Below are 22,691 nucleotides of genomic sequence, written 5' to 3' on the forward strand. Positions count from 1 at the left end.
TCACTTATTTAAGCAATAATTTAATTATCAGCAATTTAATTAAGTAAAAAACAACTTTTTAATTAAATTGATTAATTAAAGGAAAAAAATGTGAAAATCATTTCAACTGCCTGGAAGATGAATATAAATAAAGTAATAAATACAATAAAGTCATCTGCAAAAAAAAAATTAAAATTTGCCTGGAAAACGATTTTACTTATTTAAACACCAATTTATAATTGAATTGATTAAAGAACGAAAAAAAAATTAAACATTTGCAACTGCCTGGAAGAAATGAAAAGTTAATTAATTAAAATGCGAGGAACAGTTGAAATTTTCAGTTAACTAATTGTGGTAAAATGAACCAGTTCGCGGCAAAAAAAAATTAAAATTCTTCAAACCAGTCAGGAAAAAGAATTTAATTAACTAAGAAAGAAGATTTAATTAAAGTTTTATTCATCAGAACAATTCTCAATAAAATTTGTTGTAAAAGTACTGGTGTCATCTGCAAAAAAAAAATCGCCTCCTGAAAAAAAATTTTGGTCCTTGTTCATCCAGAATATTTTCAATAGCTTCAGGGTACAACCCTGTAAATTATTAATTATTAAATAAATGAAAACACGATATAAACATTTAATAAAGGGGTCAAAAGTCGATTATTTGAGTTTCTACCGCCTCTCACCTCTTTAATATGCCTCGAATCATTTTGAAATTTTACTTTTTATACGTAGTTGAATCAATTAAAGACGTGAACCATCAATTCATTACGATCGTCAATGATTCCTGAGTCTCAGATGTGTTTTCATGCCAAAAAGTGGGTCAAAAGTCGATTATTTGGGTTTCTACCACATCTCACCTCTCTAATATGTCCTGAATCATCTTGAAATGTTACTTTTCGTACGTAATTGATCCGAATACAGACGTGAACCATCAATTCATTGCGATCGTCAATTATTCCTGGGTCTCAGATGGGTTTTCATGCCAAAAAGTGGGTCAAAAGTCGATTATTTGGGTTTCTACCGCATCTCACCTCTCTAATATGCCTGGAATCATTTTGAAATGTTACTTTTCGTACGTAATTAGACCGAATACAGACGTGAACCAACAATTCATTGCAATCGTCAATGATTCCTGAGTCTCAGATGGGTTTTCATGCCAAAAAGTGGGTCAAAAGTCGATTATTTGGGTTTCTACCGCATCTCACCTCACTAATATGCCTCGAATCATATTGAAATGTTACTTTTCGTACGTAATTAGACCGAATACAGACGTGAACCATCAATTCATTACGATCGTCAATGATTCCTGAGTCTCAGATGGGTTTTCATGCCAAAAAGTGGGTCAAAAGTCGATTATTTGGGTTTCTACCGCATCTCACCTCTCTAATATGCCTCGAATCATATTGAAATGTTACTTTTCTTATGTAATTGAACCGAATACAGACGTGAACCATCAATTCATTGCGATCGTCAAGGATTCCTGGGTCTCAGATGGGTTTTCATGACAAAAAGTGGTCAAAAGTCGATTATTTGGGTTTCTACCGCATCTCACCTCTCTAATATGCCTCGAATCATATTGAAATGTTACTTTTTGTACGTAATTGATCCAAATACAGACGTGAACCATTAATTCCTTGCGATCGTCAATGATTCCTGGGTCTCAGATGAGTTTTCATGCCAAAAAAGGGGTCAAAACTCGATTATTTGGGTTTCTACCGCATCTCACCTCTCTAACATGCCTCGAATCATCTTGAAATGTTACTTTTTGTACGTAATTGATTCAAATACAGACGTGAACCATCAATTCATTACGACCGTCAATGATTCCTGAGTCTCAGATGGGTTTTCATGCCAAAAAGTGGGTCAAAAGTCGATTATTTGGGTTTCTACCGCATCTCACCTCACTAATATGCCTCGAATCATATTGAAATGTTACTTTTTGTACGTAATTGATCCAAATACAGACGTGAATTATCAATTCATTACGATCGTCAATGATTCCTGGGTCTCAGATGGGTTTTCATGCCAAAAAGGGGGTCAAAAGTCGATTATTTGGGTTTCTACCCCATCTCACCTCTCTAATATGCCTCGAATCATATTGAAATGTTAATTTGCGTACGTAATTAGAACGAATACAAACGTGAACCATCAATTCATTAAGATCGTCAATGTTTCCTGGGTCTCAGATGGGTTTTCATGCCAAAAAATGGGTCAAAAGTCGGTTATTTGGGTTTCTACCGCATCTCACCTCTCTAATATGCCTGGAATCATTTTGAAATGTTACTTTTCATACGTAATTAGACCGAATACAGACGTGAACCATCAATTCATTACGATCGTCAATGATTCCTGGGTTTCAGATGGGTTTTCATGCCAAAAAGTGGGTCAAAAGTCGATTATTTGGGTTTCTACCGCATCTCACCTCTCTAATATGCCTCGAATCATCTTGAAATGTTACTTTTCGTACGTAATTGATCCAAACACAGACGTGAACCATCAATTCATTGCGATCGTCAATGATTCCTGAGTCTCAGATGGGTTTTCATGCCAAAAAGTGGGTCAAAAGTCGATTATTTGGGTTTCTACCGCATCTCACCTCACTAATATGCCTCGAATCATATTGAAATGTTACTTTTCGTACGTAATTAGACCGAATACAGACGTGAACCATCAATTCATTACGATCGTCAATGATTCCTGAGTCTCAGATGGGTTTTCATGCCAAAAAGTGGGTCAAAAGTCGATTATTTGGGTTTCTACCGCATCTCACCTCTCTAATATGCCTCGAATCATTTTGAAATATTACTTTTCTTACGTGATTGATTCGAATACAGATGTGAAGTATCAATTCCTTGCGATCGTCAATGATTCCTGAACCTCAGATGGGTTTTCATGCCAAGAAGAGGGTCAAAAGTCGATTATTCGGGTTTCTACCGCATCTCACGTCTCTAATAGGCCTCGAATCATCTTGAAATGTTACTTTTCGTACGTAATTGATCCGAATACAGACGTGAACCATGGGTTCATTACGATCGTCAATGATTCCTGGGTCTCAGATGGGTTTTCATGCCAAAAAGTGGTCAAAAGTCGATTATTTGGGTTTCTACCGCATCTCACCTCTTTAATAAGCCTCGAATCATATTGAAATGTTACTTTTCGTACGTAATTGATCCAAATGCAGACGTGAACCATCAATTCATTACCATCGTCAATGATCCTTGAGTCTCAGATGGGTTTTCATGCCATTAAAGGGGTCAAAAGTCGATTATTTGGGTTTCTACCGCCTCTCACCTCTCTAATAAGCCTCGAATAATTTTGAAATGTTTCTTTTCGTACGTAATTGAACCGAATACAGACGTGAACCATCAATTCATTGCGATCGTCAATGAGTCCTGGGTCTCAGATGGGTTTTCATGCCAAAAAGTCGATTATTTGGGTTTCTACCGCATCTCACCTCTCTAATAAGCCTCGAATCATCTTGAAATATTACTTTTCTTATGTAATAGAATATAAATGAAATGGGTGATAATGAGTCGTGTATGTAGGAAGAAGCAGTGTCGGGTACCCTTGGAAACACTAGAGAACAAAGAAAGGTACCAAAAGACCGTCTAATTTCTTATCTCATTAAATGCCAACATTTAATACTATGATTGACAAAAAAGTGACTTCGATATTATCACAAATAATTTACAAACGCTTTTGCAACGAAACACGTAACATCACGCAATTCACTTATCGGGTGATTCAGCGAGTCAAAAGATATATTATGTTCATATTTTTTCTAAGTTAGACCGTCACTATATGATTTGTTTGTCTCGACTAATTAGGCAAATATTCGTGCTAGTAGTAACGATTATTTAATTTAATCGTGATGCTCATCTTCTTGACGTGGCTCAGTGTAAAAATGCTGATCGATCACTTCAAAATGCAGAAATCAATGGTAAAAAGTGACAAGTGCCATGTTGGCGCTGAAATAACTCGCGTAATGCTTATCAGGAAAAATTATGTTAAGGTGAGGACTCAAAATTCCTATAGTTATTCCCCCTATGGTTTATTTATTTAATATCATCATCTGCATTTTCAACATGGACGATTCGATAATAAACTGGCAAGCGAATGTTATTTTCCACGTTTTCGCACCTTTTAAACAAAACCGTTTCAAGTAAACAGGTCAGTCGAATTCCGATTTTAACACGTTTTTCAATTCAGTAAATAACCACTCGAGCCTTTAACGTGCTTTATAGGAATTATATGGGTCGTTGTTTCTTTATTATTAAATAAAAAAAATATACTTCAACGTTATTTTATAGTTTCTCAGTGGTCTTTACATTAAATCTTTAACAACGAATTGAAGGACTTTGAGTTGTGTATGATCATAATAAAGGAATTGATATTTTATGGGAAATTCAAAGGGTAGTAATTATTGGAGTATATGAGAAATTATTTCAAATTCCTGGAAAATATGAGGAGTTACTTCAAATTCCCGAAAAATATTTAAAATTCCCTTCAAAATCCCTGAAGAAATAAAATTGACTCCGAAATTTTAAAAAATATGAAAATTCTTTCAAATTCGTATAAATGTGAGAAATTATTTCAATTCCAGAAATTTATTGGAATTATTTCAATTTCCTGGAAAATAATGAAAGATCACTTGAAAATTCTGAAGGAAATAAAATTGACTTCAAAATTAAGAAAAACAATGAATTTCTATAAACTCATGAAAAATTAAAATATTCCTGAAAGTATGAGAATTTATTTTAAATATCAAGCAAATATCAAAAATTATTTCAAATGCCTGGCACATATTTCAAATTTCTGGAAATCATCAAAAGTTATTTCAAATTCCTAAAAGATCTGAGAAATTATTTCAAATTCCCGAAACATATTGGAAATTCCCTTCAAGATCCGTGAAGACATAAAATTGACTCCGAAATTTAAAAAAACTTGAAAAACTCTTTCAAATTCGTCCAAATGTGAGAAATTATTTCAAATTCCGGAAATTTATTGAAATTATTTTAATTTCTTAAAGAATAATGAAAAATCCTTGACGAAATAAAATTGATGTCAAAATTAAGAAAAACATAAAAAAATTTAATAAATTCATTAAATTAATATTAAAAAATTCCTGAAAGTATGAGAAATTATTTGAAATGTCAAGCAAATATCAAAATTCCTGAAAAATATGGAAAAAATCACTTGAAATTCCTTGAATATATAAAATTGACTTTGAAATCACGATAAACATAAATAATTTCTTAAAATTCCTGGAACTATGAGGAATTATTTCAAATTGCCGAAAAATATTGAAAATTCCCTTGAAGATCCCTGAAGAAATAAAATTTACTCCGAAATTTTAAAAACCATGGAAAATTCTTTCAAATTCGTCCAAATGTAAGAAATTATTTCAAATTCCAGAAATTTATTGAATTTATTTCGATTTCCTGGAAAATAATGAAAAATTACTTGAAAATTTTTGAGGAAATAAAAATGACTTCAAAATTAAGAAAAACATAAAAAATTTCTATAAACTCATAAAAAATTAAAATATTCCTGAAAGTATGAGAAATTATTTTAAATGTCAAGCAAATATCAAAAATTATTTCAAATTCCTAGCAAATATTTCAAATTCGTAGAAATCATTAAAAGTTATTTCAAATTCCAAGAAAATATGAAAAAATCACTTTAAAATCCGGAAGGAAATAAAGTTGAACCAATATTACAAAAAGCAGCAAAAATTCTTTTAAATCCTTGAAAATATGAAAAATTATTTCAAATTCCTGGAAAAGTGGAAAAATCACTTGAAATTTTTGGAAAATATGAAAAAATTACGTCACAATCAATCCTAGAAGACTAAAACTGACTTTAAAATAACGAAAAATTATTTCAAATGCCTAGAAAACATTGAGAAATCACTTTAAAATCCCTGAAGAAATAAAACTTACACCTAAGTTCCGAAGAAAATGAAAAATTCCTGAGAAAATGAGAAATTACTTAAAATTCCAAGAAAATCTGAGAAATGATTTCAAATTCAAGGAAAATATATAAAATTATTTCAAATTCCTGAAAAATTTGAAAATATCACTTTAAACTCTATGAAGCAATAAAACTGACTCCAGAATATTAATCATCTAAAATTTCTGGAATATATGAGGAATTACTTCAAATTTTCTGAAAAATAATAAAAAAATCACTTGAAAATCCTTGAGGAAATAAAATTGACTTCAAAATTAAGAAAAACATAAAAAATTTCTATAAACTCATGAAAAATTAAAATATTCCTGAATGTATGAGAAATTATTTTAAATGTCAAGCAAATATCAAAAATTATTTCAGATTCCTGGAAAATATTTCAAATTCCTGGAAATAATGAGAAGTTATTTTAAATTCCTAGAAGATACGAGAAATTATTTGAAATTCCCGAAAAATATTGAAAATTCCCTTCAAGATCCTTGAAGAAATAAAATTGACTCCGAAATTTAAATAACAGCATGAAAAATTCTTTCTGTTGATCTGTTTAAGTAATTTGAAATATTTTTTCATATTTTCCTGAAATTTGAAATAATTTCTCAGATTTTCTTGGAATTTGAGGTAATATCTGTTCTTTCCAGGAATTTTTCATGTTTCTTGGGACTCTTTATTTCTTCAGGGATTTTAAAGGGATTTTTCAATGTTTTCTAGGCATTTTAAATAATTTTACATATTTTAAAATAATTTCTCATAATTCCAGGTATTTAAAAGAATTATCAATGCTTTTCGTTATTTTAGTCTTCTAGGATTGCGAAGTGATTTTTCCATTTTTTCCAGGAATTTGAAATAATTTCTCGTATCTTCTAGGCATTTCAAATAACTTTTCATTATTTCCAGGAATTTGAAATGATTTTTGATATTTGCTTGACATTTCAAATAATTTCTCATACTTTTAGGAATTTTTTAATATTTCATGAATTTATAAAAACCTTTTATGTTTTTCTTAATTTTGACACAATTCTATTTCGTCAAGGATTTTTCATTATTTTCCAAGAAATTAAAATAATTTCAATAAATTTCTGGAATTTCAAATAATTTCTTAAATTTCGACGAATTTGAAAGAATTTTTCATGCTTTTATTTAAATTTCGGAGTCAATTTTATTTCTTCAAGGATTCTTGAAGGGAATTTCCAATATTTTTCGGGAATTTGAAATAATTTCTCAGATCTTCTAGGAATTTGAAATAACTGTTAATGATTTCCAGGAATTTGAAATATTTGCCAGGAATTTGAAACAATTTTTGATATTTGCTTGACATTTAAAATAATTTCTCATACTTTCAGGAATATTTTAATTTTTCATGAGTTTTCATAGAAATTTTTTATGTTTTTCTTAATTTTGAAGGCAATTTTATTTCCTCAAGGATTTTCAAGTGATTTTTTATTATTTTTCAGAAAATTGAAATAATTTCAATAAATTTCTGGAATTTGGAATAATTTCTCACATTTGAACGAATTTGAAAGAATTTTAAATATTTTTCGGGAATTTCAAGTAATTCCTCATATTTTCCAGAAATTTCAGATCATTAATATTCTGGAAAAATAAAAAAATTACTTTAAATTTCTGGAAATATGATAAATTATTTCAAATTCCTGAAAAATTTGAAAATATCATCAAAATTAAGAAAAACATAAAAAATTTCTATAAACTCATGAAAAATTAAAATATTCCTGAATGTATGAGAAATTATTTTAAATGTCAAGCAAATATCAAAAATTATTTCGGATTCCTGGCAAATATTTCAAATTCCTGGAAATCATTAACAGTTATTTCAAATTCCTAGAAATTTTGAAAAATCGCTTCAGAATTCTGGATAAATTAAACCGATTCTGAAATCAGGAAAAAACGTGAAAAATTCCTTGAAATACGAGAAATTATTTTAAATTCTTGGCAATATGAGTAATTATTTAATGAAATTCCTGGAAATTATGAATAATTATTTCAAATTCCTGTAAGATTTGAAAAAATCGCTTTAAAATCCTGGAATAAATTAAACTATTTTCGAAATCACAAAATTCGTGGAAGTATGAAAAATTATTTAGAATTCCAAGACAATATGAAGAAATATTTAAAATTTCTGCAAAATAATAATGTGAGAAAATATTTCAAATTTCTGGAAAATATTGAAAATTTTTTTCAATATTTTCCATTTTATTTATTTCAAGTTTCTTAAAATTAGTGAGAAATCACTTCAAAACCCTGGAAGCAATAAAACCGCTTCCAAAACCAATGCAAACATGAAAAATTTAATGACGTATGGTACCTAAAAACACTTCGAACGGACAGTAGGACTTCTAAGTGTTACCCTGGATTCCAAACTCTACTAGCATGATCCACCTTCTACCTAGACACTCTGGATCATTAATATCTTTCAATATTACCCTAAACAGTTAGACCTTTTGCTCCTGGACTATCAAATCAAACATAGACAAGTGACTTCCCACTGAACGGCCAACAGAAGACTTATGCACCATAAATTATCTGCGTAATAAATTAAAAGAGCTTAAGAAATCATACATTTAGTCTTCTTCTGGATTGTAAACCTCTTTACTCACATTATCCTGAGCCTTTCTGACTCTAGTGAGGCATAAACTCACTCAAATGCATCTCACGATTGCACGCTTAAAAACAATCTGGTGTTCACTGCAATATGTTAATTAATAACTGAAAATAATCCGTGTATATATGAATCACGGTTATTATTATCCCGAAACCGGCTTATTTTTTTATTATTATTATTCTCCGTTCGATTACTTAATTAATTTTAAAATCAGGGATCGTGAGCAGTAAACACTCATAAATCTACGCCGACCGTTCGTCACTTTTGATTGAAATGAATTTATCTGTTTTGTTTCGTTTGCCTGCAACGTTATGTCATTGCGGTTTATGGAAATCATTATTCTTCTCATAGGACAACAACAGGACTAATTTTTTTGCAGATGACACATTATTCCTCTTATAGGTTTATACACTGCAGAGAAAATGTTGATAACCGGTTAGGGTTTTCTCTATTTATACCTACAAAGAAAATCTTAAGTAAAAAGTGATTAAATTAATTAATTTTTCACATTGCTCAGGATTTAGATGCACCAAATTTGACAGACACAAAATAATTTTACCCTCGCATCCCTTTCTGCACTAATACTAACTAGTTGTAGACTATTTGCAATAATTTTCTCCATTAAAAGCTTTACAGAGGTCCAATAACTCATTAAAACATCTATAACGTAGCTAACTTCAGGCGTGTTAGTCAGCGCCATCTCCTATGCAAAATCCCTACGGCCTTTGACAATCGAGGGTAGAAAACTGTATTTAGATTCTAGGTCGGATTCATATGAAACCGTTAAAAATTAAGATGTGCCACCCACCTAAACGTTTATTAAATTGTTTAATAATTTCTTTTGAAACTCATTTAGAGTAGAAGTGAAATTTAATCCCCTTGAGTTTCGTTGGGATAATGTGACACACGTATGTAAGTGACATGGATGCCTCGACGTCCTCGCCCGGTTTGCCGCGACAAAAAAAGGCATTTTTCCACCGTTTACACTCGTTCAGCGAAACCGAAGGTCGCAACCTAATAATCAACAACTCGGACAATATAAATGTGGCTTCAGTTAAGACTCGGAAGATTTCTGAGCCGTGTAAAAGGCCGACGGACGTTGCGAGGCCGACTTCTGATCCGGTGAGGAAGTTCTCGATCCCTTCGAGGAGAAATTCGCGCGGCAACTTGACCGGCTTAAATTCCCCACCGGTGTCTAACGGAATATGGAACTGGTACACGAAGTTGTCGAATAGCGTTAAAAATCACTTGCAGAGTCCGCGGGTTACCAGGAGGCTTATGGTTAGTTTGGACTTTGATAGAATTTGCTTTTAAACTTTGGGTCTCATATTTTGCACACATTCTTCATATGTACAACCGAGAAATAAATGTGATAGATAGTATTAATTATCCTGATGTAATTTTAATTAATAAGAGCTGTTTGAAAACAGCTCTCTTATTGCCATTAATGAATATTATTTCATAATGTCTTATTGTAAGCAGCTTAACGTTTAAAAGCCTTACTGAAGTCGAATAACTCGATAAAATATTTACGTGTGGATGATTGGCAAAACGTCGCTAACTTCAGGCGTGTTAGTCAGCGCCATCTATGTATTTAAAAGACAAGCTCCTGAACAATTTAGCCATAGTGGGTAGAAATCTGTATCTAGTACTGTCATGATATAAAAATTGTGAAATATTAAGAATGTGCTTATTCCAAATTCTCTTAGTATTGCCTCAAGGTTAATAAGAGGATTTTTTGACCGTCTGGAGATCACTCTTAATGAGGCCCAAGATTCAAATGAATGTTATTATATAATTTTTACATAATGTGCTAACATTGTTTTTTTTTTCATTTTAGCTACCTGTGGTGGATCCCTTCTTAGAAAAAGTCAATATATCGGATTTAGGTAAGTTGTCCATTTAATTAACAGCCTCATTAGTAATAGAGTGTCTCTTAGAATTATTGTGTACAGTAAACATTGATAGTTCTTTCAAATACCTGGAATTATGAGAAATTATTTAAAGTTCCTAGAAAAATATTGAGAAATCACTTTAAACTCCCCAAAGGAATAAATCGTACTCCTAAGTCCCGAAAAACATGAAAAATTCCTTGAAATTCTTGGAAATAAGAGAAATCACCTCAAATTCCAAGGAAATATTTCAAATTCCAGGGAAATATAAAAAAAATTTTCAAATTACTAAAAACTCGGTTTAAAAATTTACTCCGATATCACAAAAAAGATCAAAAATACCTTTAAATGTTTGAAAACATGAGAAAATATTTCAAATTTCTGGAAAATAGAAAAAATACTTCAAATTCCAAGAAAATCTTAAAAATTACTTTAAATTCAAGGAAATTATGAAAAATTATTTCAAATTAGTAAGAAATTACCTCAAATTCCAAGAAAATATTTCGAATTCCAAGAAAATATAAAAAATTATTTCAAATTACTGGAAAATCAGTTTAAAAATCCTGGATGAAATGAAATTTACTCCAGTATCACAAAAAAGATCAAAAATTGCCTTATATGTTTGAAAACATGAGAAAATATTTGAAATTGCTGGAAAATGGAAAAAATACTTCAAATTCCAAGAAAATATTTCGAATTCCTGGAAAATATAAAAAAATATTTCAAATTACTGGAAAATCAGTTTAAAAATCCTGGATGAAATGAAATTTACTCCAGTATCACAAAAAAGATCAAAAATTCCTTTAAATGTTTGGAAACATGAGAAAATATTTCAAATTGCTGAAAAATGGAAAAATACTTCAAATTCCAAGAAAATATTTCGAATTCCAGGAAAATATACAAAATTATTGCAAATTACTGAAAAATCAGTTTAAAAATCCTGGATAAAATAAAATTTATTCCAGTATCACAAAAAAGATCAAAAATTCCTTTAAATATTTGAAAACGTGAGAAAATATTTCAAATTGCTGGAAAATGGAAAAAATACTTCAAATTCCAAGAAAATATTTCAAATTCCAGGAAAATATAAAAAATTATTTCAAATTACTGGAAAATCAGTTTAAAAATCCTGGATAAAATAAAATTTATTCCAGTATCACAAAAAAGATCAAAAATTCCTTTAAATATTTGAAAACGTGAGAAAATATTTCAAATTGCTGGAAAATGGAAAAAATACTTCAAATTCCAAGAAAATATTTCAAATTCCAGGAAAATATAAAAAATTATTTCAAATTACTGAAAAATCAGTTTAAAAATCCTGGATAAAATAAAATTTACTCCAGTATCACAAAAAAGATCAAAAATTCCTTTAAATGTTTGGAAACGTGAGAAAATATTTCAAATTTCTGGAAAATGGAAAAATACTTCAAATTCCAAGAAAATATTTCGAATTCCAGGAAAATATAAAAAATTATTTCAAATTACTGGAAAATCAGTTTAAAAATCCTGGGTGAAATGAAATTTACTCCAGTATCACAAAAAAGATCAAAAATTCCTTTAAATGTTTGGAAACGTGAGAAAATATTTCAAATTGCTGGAAAATGGACAAATTACTTCAAATTCTAAGAAAATCTAAGAAATCACTTCAAATTCAAGGAAAATATGAAAAATTATGTCAAATTAGTAAAAAATATTGAAAAACCACTTCAAAGTCCTGGATGAAATAAAATTGTCTTATCGATATCATAAAAAAAAAACTGTGTACAGGGTGTCCTATTTGCTATATGCTATATACCTTCTAGTGGTCTAATTATGAAAGAAAATCATCACTTTATTCCCATACTCTTCTAACTTTGAGACTGAGATAAGGATATATATAAATGAGAAATCAACTTTTCACCATATTTTCTATATCATGAATTAATTTTATTAATAGGGTCTGAATATGGTGTTTTTCGGGCATAATTGGTCTAACATATCCTGTATATTAAGGAACAATATTGCCTCCATTCAATGCCAACAGTTATGTCGTCTGCAAAAAACAGAATCGCCATTTCAAAACGTAGTTTGCCACTCATTTATCTCGTTGATTAAATACCCAACGCAGTTGGGCATGCGTCACCGCAAACATTTAACGACAAAAGAAATTCAACACACATAAACACATAAATAAATAATAATAAGAATTAGACATTCAGAATTCGGACCAGGCGAGTGTGTGTGCACGGGCAACACAAACATCGACCTGCCAAAAAAACTCGCGATGCACACATCTGCTGCCCATTTATTTCTGATATGTATTTACTACATGAAGGTTTATATTCTATTATTGCTTCAGGGTTTATTTAAGTTTTTTACACAAAATGATAAATAATGGGAAAAATGGAGACGATAAAAGCAGGCAAAACATATTTATATAACAACGAGAACCTGTAACCCCTAAAAGGAATATTTGATATCCTTGAGGTAATTTACTGTGTTTCTTGCAAGAAGTCTTGTGGTATTAATTAGATTTCTTGTTTCAGAGCGTCAAAGATTATTTCCAATATAACTTCTATTATTCTACCTCTCTACAGAACATATTTGTCTGCTAGAACCTGTAGAGTCTGTTAGGTTGAGATAATTGAGTCAATGAGTTTGTAAGAATTTATACCGGTAGGGCCAAGGAAGGTTTGCAGTGCACAATTCATTGTATTAACTTTTAATAATAAGGCATAAAAAAAGAACGTGAAATGTGAACGATTGTCGTTCTCTCTTTAGCTGTCAGTTTAAAGTTTGTCAAATCTACACTGTCCAATTCGTTTTGTAGCCAGTATATCGCTATGTACTGACCAGTTTATTCTAAAATTGTGTTTTTCTATTGCAGTTTATCCAATTAAGTGTGAAAACACTCATTTGCGCTCATTTGCAAACACTGCGTCCAGGATATACTAGGTCCTATATAATAGTTGGTCATAAGACTAAAAACAATTATTTGATACAATCTATAACTAACAACAGCAATTTCTTTATTTCTTCAATAATTGGTGCCCTGTAATAGAGTAAAACTTAATTTTAGTATGTTCTTCTTCTTTGGCCTATTTTTTAGTTTTTTTTTCACCCATCTAACCTACTCACACTCTACCCAAGATGGTAGGTCGTCATTACTTAAACAACTTGTTTTATTAGAACTTCATGATTCTTTAATGTTGTTTGTTTTAAAAAACTTAGAAATAAATTAGGTTATTGTCAATAGATCTTGTTGCAAAGGGGCGACATTGAAGATTTTCACTCATGTTTTGACATATTATGTACCTTTACCTGATATTTGCCTTGCTTCCCCTAATTGATTATTATTATGTCACTTCAGTTGCCTGGAAGAATAATTTAATTTCTAGTGACTGAAAAACTTTAAATCCCTTATAACAAATAAATTACAATCCGTATGGGAGTGTGAAACACATCAAATGGAGCCAATAATAATGAGCCGAGAGCAAGTCTTGATTTTTTGGCACCTCGACCAAGCAACGTCCAGATGCCAATTTTAGATTTTTTGGGCGAATTTCGGGCAGTCGATCGGTGACTTTCGACGCGAAATTTCCCCCCTGTGCGGTAAAACGGGAACAAAAAAAAAACACACACACACACACAAATTGCTCGATTTTAAAACTGTAAAAGTGTCCCTTTTTTTTTTTACTATACGGGGCTATTTATAGATATAAACAGAAAAACGTCCCGTATTTTTCTTGGCAATGTGAACGGTTTACGGAGGTTGAATCGATTTTCGGATTTTCGCCGAGTTAGTTATTTTTAGCGGTCGTTTTTTTACCCCGGTGTTATTTGTTTACAACAGGCTGCAACAGATCGGAGGTTTTGTTAGTGAATGAATGACTGAACATTTAATTGGCTTTTTATGAGAAATTTAACTGTAAATAACCACGATATTATATTGTAACCGTAACATCTTACAACACTATCTATAAGACTAATCTGAAAGCAACAATTCAGTAAGTCCATAAAACTGAAATGTTCACGATACAATTCACAATTTTTTAATAATTTAGTTTATTCCTTACTTTTGTACTAATTTGGACTACAAATGCCTTTGGCCATGCTCAATTTAGTACAATTTTTAAACAATACAAAAACCTTTAAATTTGAATTTGACTAAATATGCTCTATACTATGACCAAAAGCTACTTTTTGTATCATTTAAATACTGTTTACTGTAAATGTTGTTTTTAATGATAGTACAGGTACCGATAACTCACGCTAATTTCTCGACAAATATGAGGTACATATTTAGGGGAAAAAAACACACGAAAATAATAATCTTAACCTTGAATAGATTTACAAAAACATTTTAATACCGATAATCGATTTTTTGATATTTTTTTTGTTACTATCGCCTCCGGCAAATCGCAGTTTAAATTGCGTGTTATTCGCAATCTTATTTATTTATCCTCTATAGTTTTTATCATTTTAAAATACAATACAGATGATAAATAATAGAACAAATTTATAATTAAAGAGTATCTTAATAAGAGAAACATTAGAATATTTATTGGTCTTTGAAATACAAATAAATATACAGGGTGCGGCATAATTGTCTCCCTGCTTTTAAGGCTTAATAAAAGAAATGTTAGTTGAAATACAAATGTGGTTTTGAAGAGAATATCTAGCAAGTGCCGTCCGCACCATTATCGAAGCACTGGTGCAAGCGACTTCTAAGTTTCGCAAAACTGTTTCCCATACGGCTCTTAGTGGCGGTACCTCCACTATTCTGCGACGCCGCACGACATTACAAGGGAAGATTAAAAATAGGGAGACAGTTATGCCGCACCCTGTATTACTGTTTATATATACATATATTTCTTTGTAACTAAAAAATAATATATTAACGTAACATCATAGTTTTATTTTTGAACTTATATTGTATTATATGTACCTACACACATACATACGACATATACATACACTCATATACCTTTACATACTCTATAATATTACAAAAACGCTCAGGTAAGATATTGTAAAACTTCGGAGCCAAATAGTTGAAAGATTTTAAATTTAATGTTCTATGACTAACTGAAACCTGAATTGAACATTGAAAATTTATTACTTTTAGAAGTTAGTTTTGGACAATTTGTAGAGGTCTTAATGTAGTTTTATAGGTTCCTCCCCATACCACTATTCCATAACACAATATAAATTCTACCAAGGATTTATAAATTAAATTTGATCTATAATAACCCCAAGATATTTAGTTTGATCACAAAAGGTGTCCTACTCCTACTAGTCATTTTTGGAAGAAAAGCTACATACTGTGTAGTAGTGTTATTAAATCCTAATTTATCCCTCTCTAAAAATAAACTCCTTTTCAAGGCTCCCAATCTGTTTCTGTAAAGTGAAAGCCATAAATGGAACCTGTACATAAAAAATCAATTGACTAACTCTACAGTCACCAACTGTTTTAATAGCCTTTAAAGTCCCATTAAAAAAACAATGCCAATGTACAATCGATGACGCGACGCATTTTAAGCTATGACCAAAAGACTTAGTGTTCTAGTGAAAGTGAGTAGTGATCCGCGCGATGTCCGCTCATGTCGTTGCGACTGCACCTCTACTCGAATTATTTTCGCGTAGTGCTGCCCTCCATCCGTGAGGAGGAGGAGGAGGAGGTTTATCGCATCGATCAGATCAAAGAGTTCGAGCACATCTCGCAGGCGTACAAGGAGTGGCTAGCTGAGGTCTTGGAGAGAGGTTAGAGGAGTAGTTTTATACAACTTAGTAGTACAGTGTCATCGGCCTACCTGTTCAATTTGTTTGTATTTCTGGATAGGTCAAAAGTTCATGTATGTTACTACGTTCTGGATTACCTGGAAATGTTACTTCTTTAGACTGAATACAGACGAGAAGCATAATTTATAGTTTTGGTACTTCTGAGCATCTTGTGCCATTACTCGGCTTCTATTGCTCGGATTTGATTGATTTTTGTTTTAAATGGTACCTGCAACGGTTTTTATGGTTCATAGAAAAAATCATGCAATGCCATGCAATGAAAGATTTTTAATTAATTTTTTCCATATTTTGTTCCTCAATAAATAAAATAATTTGGGACTTCTCTGTATCTGATACCAGAACTCCGCTTCTATTGATTTAATTTGCCTGATTTTTGTTTAAAATGGTATCTACAAGTGTTCTTATGGTTCGCAAAGAAAATCAGGCGAATCCACGCACTGGAAGATTTTTTATTCATTTTTTCCATTTTTTAATTCTTCAATAATGGCCATTTTTGATACTTCTTGTACCATAACTCCACTTGTAGTGCTCTGATTTGCTTGACTTTTAGTTTAAATGGTACGTGCAACTGTTCTTATGATTCATAGGAAAAATTATGCAAATCCAAGCAATGGATGATTTTTTATTAATTTTTTTCAATTTTTTTAATGTTTCAATAATGGCAATTTTTGATACTTCTAAGTAACTTGTACCATAACTCCACTTGTATTGCTTAGATTTGCTTGATTTTTATTTCAAAAGGTACCAACAACTGTTCTTATGGTTCACCGAGAAAATCAAGCAAATCCACGTACTGGAAGATTTTTTTTATTAATTTTTTTGAACATTTAGTTTCTTAATCGTAGCAAATTTGGTACTTCTGTGTAACTTGTCCCATAACTCCTCTTCTATTAGCCAGAGTTATTTCATTTTTGTTTCAAATAGTACCTGCAACTGTTCTTATCATTCACAGAAAAAATCATGCAAATCTGAGCACTGGAAGATTTTTTATCATTTTTAGTTTCTGGATAGTGACAATTTTTTTATATCTCTAGGTATCTTATACCATAACTCCTCTTCTATTAATCAGATTTATTAAATTTTTGTTTCAAATGGTACCTGCAACTGTTCTTATCGTTCACAGAAAAAATCATGCAAATCGATGCAATGGAAGATTTTTAATTAATTTTTTCCATATTTAGTTCCTTAATAAATAAATAAAATAATTTGGGACTTCTCTGTATCTGATACCAGAACTCCGCTTCTATTGATTTAATTTGCCTGATTTTTGTTTCAAATGGTATCTACAAGTGTTCTCATGGTTCGCAAAGAAAATCAGGCGAATCCAAGCACTGGAAGATTTTTTTATTAATTTTTACCATTTTTTAATTCCTCAATAATGGCCATTTTTGATACTTCTTGTACCATAACTCCACTTGTAGTGCTCTGATTTGTTTGATTTTTAGTTTAAATGGTACGTGCAACTGTTCTTATGATTTATAGGAAAAATCATGCAAATCCAAGCAATGGATGATTTTTTATTAATTTTTTTAAATTTTTTTAATTTTTCAATAATGGCCATTTTTGATACTTCTAAGTAACTTGTACCATAACTCCACTTGTATTGCTCAGAATTGCTTGATTTTTATTTTAAAAGGTACCAACAACTGTTCTTATGGTTCACAGAGAAAATCAAGCAAATCCACGTACTGGAAGATTTTTTTTATTAATTTTTTTGAATATTTAGTTCCTTAATCGTAGCAAATTTGGTACTTCTGTGTTACTTGTCCCATAACTCCTCTTCTATTAACCAGAGTTATTTCATTTTTATTTCAAATAGTACCTGCAACTGTTCTTATCGTTCACAGAAAAAATCATGCAAATCTGAGCACTGGAAGATTTTTTATCATTTTTTTTTCATATTTAGTTCCTGGATAGTGGAATTTTTTTTATATCTCTAGGTATCTTATACCATAACTCGGCTTCTATTAGTCAGATTTGCGCGATTTTTATTTCAAAAGGTACCAACAACTGTTCTTATGGTTCACCGAGAAAATCAAGCAAATCCATGCAATGGAAGATTTTTAATTAATTTTTTCCATATTTTGTTCCTTAATAAATAAAATAATTTGGGACTTCTCTGTATCTGATACCAGAACTCCGCTTCTATTGATTTAATTTGCCTGATTTTTGTTTCAAATGGTATCTACAAGTGTTCTTATGGTTCGCAAAGAAAATCAGGCGAATCCAAGCACTGGAAGATTTTTTATTCATTTTTTCCATTTTTTAATTCCTCAATAATGGCCATTTTTGATACTTCTTGTACCATAACTCCACTTGTAGTGCTCTGATTTGCTTGATTTTTAGTTTAAATGGTACCTGCAACAGTTCTTATGGTTCGTAGAAAAAATCATGCAAATCCATGCAACGGAAGATTTTTAATTAATTTTTTCCATATTTTGTTCCTTAATAAATAAAATAATTTGGGACTTCTCTGTATCTGGTACTAGAACTCCGCTTCTATTGATTTAATTTGCTTGATTTTTGTTTAAAATGGTACCTGCAACTGTTCCTATGATTCATAGGAAAAATCATGCAAATCCAAGCACTGGAAGATTTTTCATTATTTTTTTAAATATTTAATTCCTTAAAGATGATAATTTTTGGACTTTTGTGTATTTAATACCATCACTTCGCTGTTGTTTGTTAGATTTGCTTCATTTTTATTTCAAATGGTACCCACAACTGTTCTTATGGTTCACCGAGAAAATCAAGCAAATCCAAACAACGGAAGATTTTTTATTAATTTTTTCCATTTTTAGTTCCTTAATAATGGCAATTTTTTGATACATTCAGATATCTTATACTATAACTCGGCTTCTATTAGTCAGATTTGCGGGATTTTAATTTCAAATGGTACTTGCAACTGTTCTTATCGTTCACAGAAAAAATCATGCAAATCTAAGCACTGGAAGATTTTTTATTAATTTTTTCCATTTTTTAATTCCTCAATAATGGCCATTTTTGATACTACTAAGTAACTTGTATCATAACTCCACTTGTAGTGCTCTGATTTGCTTGATTTTTAGTTTAAATGGTACCTGCAACGGTTCTTATGGTTCATAGAAAAAATCATGAAAATCCATGCGATGGAAGATTTTTAATAATTTTTTTCCATATTTAGTTTCTTAATAAATAAAATAATTTAGGACTTCTCTGTATCTGGTACCAGAACTCCGCTTCTATTGATTTAATTTGTTTAATTTTTGTTTAAAATGGTACCTGCAACTGTTCTTATGATGCATAGGAAAAATCATGCAAATCCAAGCACTGGAAGATTTTTTATTAATTTTTTCCATGATTAGTTCCTTAATGATGGTCATTTTGGTACTTCTATGTATCTGATATCGTAACTCCGCTTCTACTTATCAGATTTGCTTGATTTTTGTTTCAAATGGTACCTGAAGCTGTTTTTATGGTTCACAGGAAAAATCAAGCAAATCCAAGTAATGGGTGATTTTTTATTAATTTTTTTCCATTTTTTTAATTTCTCAATAATGGCAATTTTTGATACTTCTAAGTAATTTGTACCATAACTCCACTTGTATTGCTTAGATTTGCTTGATTTTTATTTCAAAAGGTACCAACATCTGTTCTTATGGTTCACCGAGAAAATCAAGCAAATCCACGTGCTGGAAGATTTTTTTTATTAATTTTTTTGAATATTTAGTTCCTTAATCGTAGCAAATTTGGTACTTCTGTGTAACTTGTCCCATAACTCCTCTTCTATTAACTAGAGTTATTTCATTTTTGTTTCAAATAGTACCTGCAACTGTTCTTATCGTTCACAGAAAAAATCATGCAAATCTGAGCACTGGAAGATTTTTTATCATTTTTTTTCCATTTTTAGTTCCTGGATAGTGGAAATTTTTTTATACCTCTAGGTATCTTATACCATAACTCGGATTCTATTAGTCAGATTTGCGCGATTTTTATTTCAAAAGGTACCAACAACTGTTCTTATGGTTCACCGAGAAAATCAAGCAAATCCATGCAACGGAAGATTTTTAATTAATTTTTTCCATATTTTGTTCCTTAATAAATAAAATAATTTGGGACTTCTCTGTATCTGATACCATAACTCCGCTTCTATTGATTTAATTTGCCTGATTTTTGTTTCAAATGGTATCTACAAGTGTTCTTATGGTTCACAAAGAAAATCAGGCGAATCCACGCACTGGAAGATTTTTTATTCATTTTTTCCATTTTTTAATTCCTCAATAATGGCCATTTTTGATACTTCTTGTACCATAAATCCACTTGTAGTGCTCTGATTTGCTTCATTTTTAGTTTAAATGGTACCTGCAACTATTCTTATGGTTCACAGAAAAAATCATGCAAATCCAAGCAATGGGTGATTTTTTATTAATTTTTTTTCCATTTTTTTAATTTTTCAATAATGGCCATTTTTGATACTTCTAAGTAACTTGTACCAGAACTCCGCTTCTATTGATTTAATTTGCCTGATTTTTGTTTCAAATGGTATCTACAAGTGTTCTCATGGTTCGCAAAGAAAATCAGGCGAATCCAAGCACTGGAAGATTTTTTTATTAATTTTTACCATTTTTTAATTCCTCAATAATGGCCATTTTTGATACTTCTTGTACCATAACTCCACTTGTAGTGCTCTGATTTGCTTGATTTTTAGTTTAAATGGTACCTGCAACGGTTCTTATGGTTCATAGAAAAAAACATGCAAATCTATGCAACGGAAGATTTTTAATTAATTTTTTCCATATTTAGTTCCTTAATAAATAAAATAATTTGGGACTTCTCTGTATCTGGTACCAGAACTCCGCTTCTATTAATTTAATTTGCTTGATTTTTGTTTCAAATGGTATCTACAAGTGTTCTTATGGTTCGCAAAGAAAATCAGGCGAATCCAAATAATGGAAGATTTTTTTATTAATTTTTTCCATTTTTTAATTCCTCAATAATGGCCATTTTTGATACTTCTTGTACCATAACTCCACTTGTAGTGCTCTAATTTGCTTGATTTTTGTTTTAAATGGTACCTGAAGCTGTTTTTATGGTTCACAGGAAAAATCAAGCAAATCTAAGCAATGGATGATTTTTTATTAATTTTTTTAATTTTTTTAAATTTTTCAATAATGGCCATTTTTGATACTTCTAAGTAAGTTGTACCATAACTCCACTTGTATTGCTCAGATTTGCTTGATTTTTATTTCAAAAGGTACCAACAACTGTTCTCATGGTTCACCGAAAAAATCAAGCAAATCCACGTACTGGAAGATTTTTTTTATTAATTTTTTGTGAATATTTAGTTCCTTAATCGTAGCAAATTTAGTACTTCTGTGTAACTTGTCCCATAACTCCTCTTCTATTAACCAGATTTATTTCATTTTTGTTTCAAATGGTACCTGCAACTGTGCTTATGATTCATAGGAAAAATCATGCAAATCCAAGGACTGGAAGATTTTTTATCATTTTTAGTTCCTGGATAGTGACAATTTTTTTATATCTCTAGGTATCTTATACCATAACTCCTCTTCTATTAATCAGATTTATTTCATTTTTGTTTCAAATGGTACCTGCAACGGTTCTTATGGTTCATAGAAAAAATGATGCAAATCCATGCAACGGAAGATTTTTAATTAATTTTTTCCATATTTAGTTCCTTAATAAATAAAATAATTTGGGACTTCTTTGTATCTGGTACCAGAACTCCGCTTCTATTGATTTAATTTGCTTGATTTTTGTTTCAAATGATGATAATGAAGCAATGGATGATTTTTTATTAATTTTTTTCAATTTTTTTAATTTTTCAATAATGGCCATTTTTGATACTTCTAAGTAACTTGTACCATAACTCCACTTGTATTGCTCAGATTTGCTTGATTTTTATTTCAAAAGGTACCAACAACTGTTCTTATCGTTCACAGAAAAAATCATGCAAATCTAAGCACTGGAAGATTTTTTATTATTTTTTTTTCATATTTAGTTCCTGGTACAAAAATTAACGTCCCTCCAATAGATGTAGAAGTGAAGTATAGCGGGTTAAGGACAGAAATCAAACCTCAAGATTTGAAATTAGCCGACATTTCGACGTTTATTTACGTCTTTTTTAAGGCAAATTTACATTAGAGGTTTACGTAACAACTAAAACCTAGTGACATCTCTAGCATACATACACCACAGATGCAATCGTTATACATTAAAATACGCAGCACAACCACTAAGTAAAACCAAAAAAAAACACACAGCATAAATAAACTAGAATTGGCTTATGTCACAGATTGATTCACAATAAATAAGTAGCACGTATGGTAATTATAGTAAATAATGGCACCTTCTAAGTCAGTGTTTAGTGTATAGTCGTGTATTGAAGTATAGGTATTTTTTGTGTTTGATACATATTCCAAAAATGTGTTTTTCCAACATTCAAAGGCTTTT

General features: G+C 30.7%; 1 protein-coding gene and 1 long non-coding RNA gene across 7 annotated transcripts in view; one reads left to right on the forward strand and one right to left on the reverse strand.

Moving 5' to 3' along the window:
* LOC126745684 (uncharacterized) overlaps positions 1-2,595 on the reverse strand; it is a 107,262-nt gene extending 104,667 nt beyond the window's left edge. Inside the window, exon 1 of one of the 3 annotated variants that reach the window (XR_007663633.1) lies at positions 2,401-2,595. This is a non-coding gene — a long non-coding RNA (uncharacterized LOC126745684). Of the gene's footprint in view, positions 1-661; positions 819-2,400 lie in introns of those variants that run through there. The other 2 variants (XR_007663631.1, XR_007663635.1) reach the window with 2 other exon arrangements.
* Positions 1-22,691, forward strand: part of LOC126745677 (5'-AMP-activated protein kinase subunit gamma-2) — a 158,688-nt gene that overhangs the window by 112,293 nt on the left and 23,704 nt on the right. For all 4 annotated transcript variants that reach the window (XM_050453638.1, XM_050453637.1, XM_050453639.1 and 1 more), the window contains one exon: positions 10,406-10,454. In XM_050453638.1, coding sequence (XP_050309595.1) covers positions 10,406-10,454 — 49 coding nt within the window. The remainder of the gene's footprint in view (positions 1-10,405; positions 10,455-22,691) is intronic.

This window comes from Anthonomus grandis, chromosome 16 (genome assembly GCF_022605725.1).
Source record: "Anthonomus grandis grandis chromosome 16, icAntGran1.3, whole genome shotgun sequence".
Taxonomy (NCBI): Eukaryota; Metazoa; Arthropoda; class Insecta; order Coleoptera; family Curculionidae; genus Anthonomus; species Anthonomus grandis.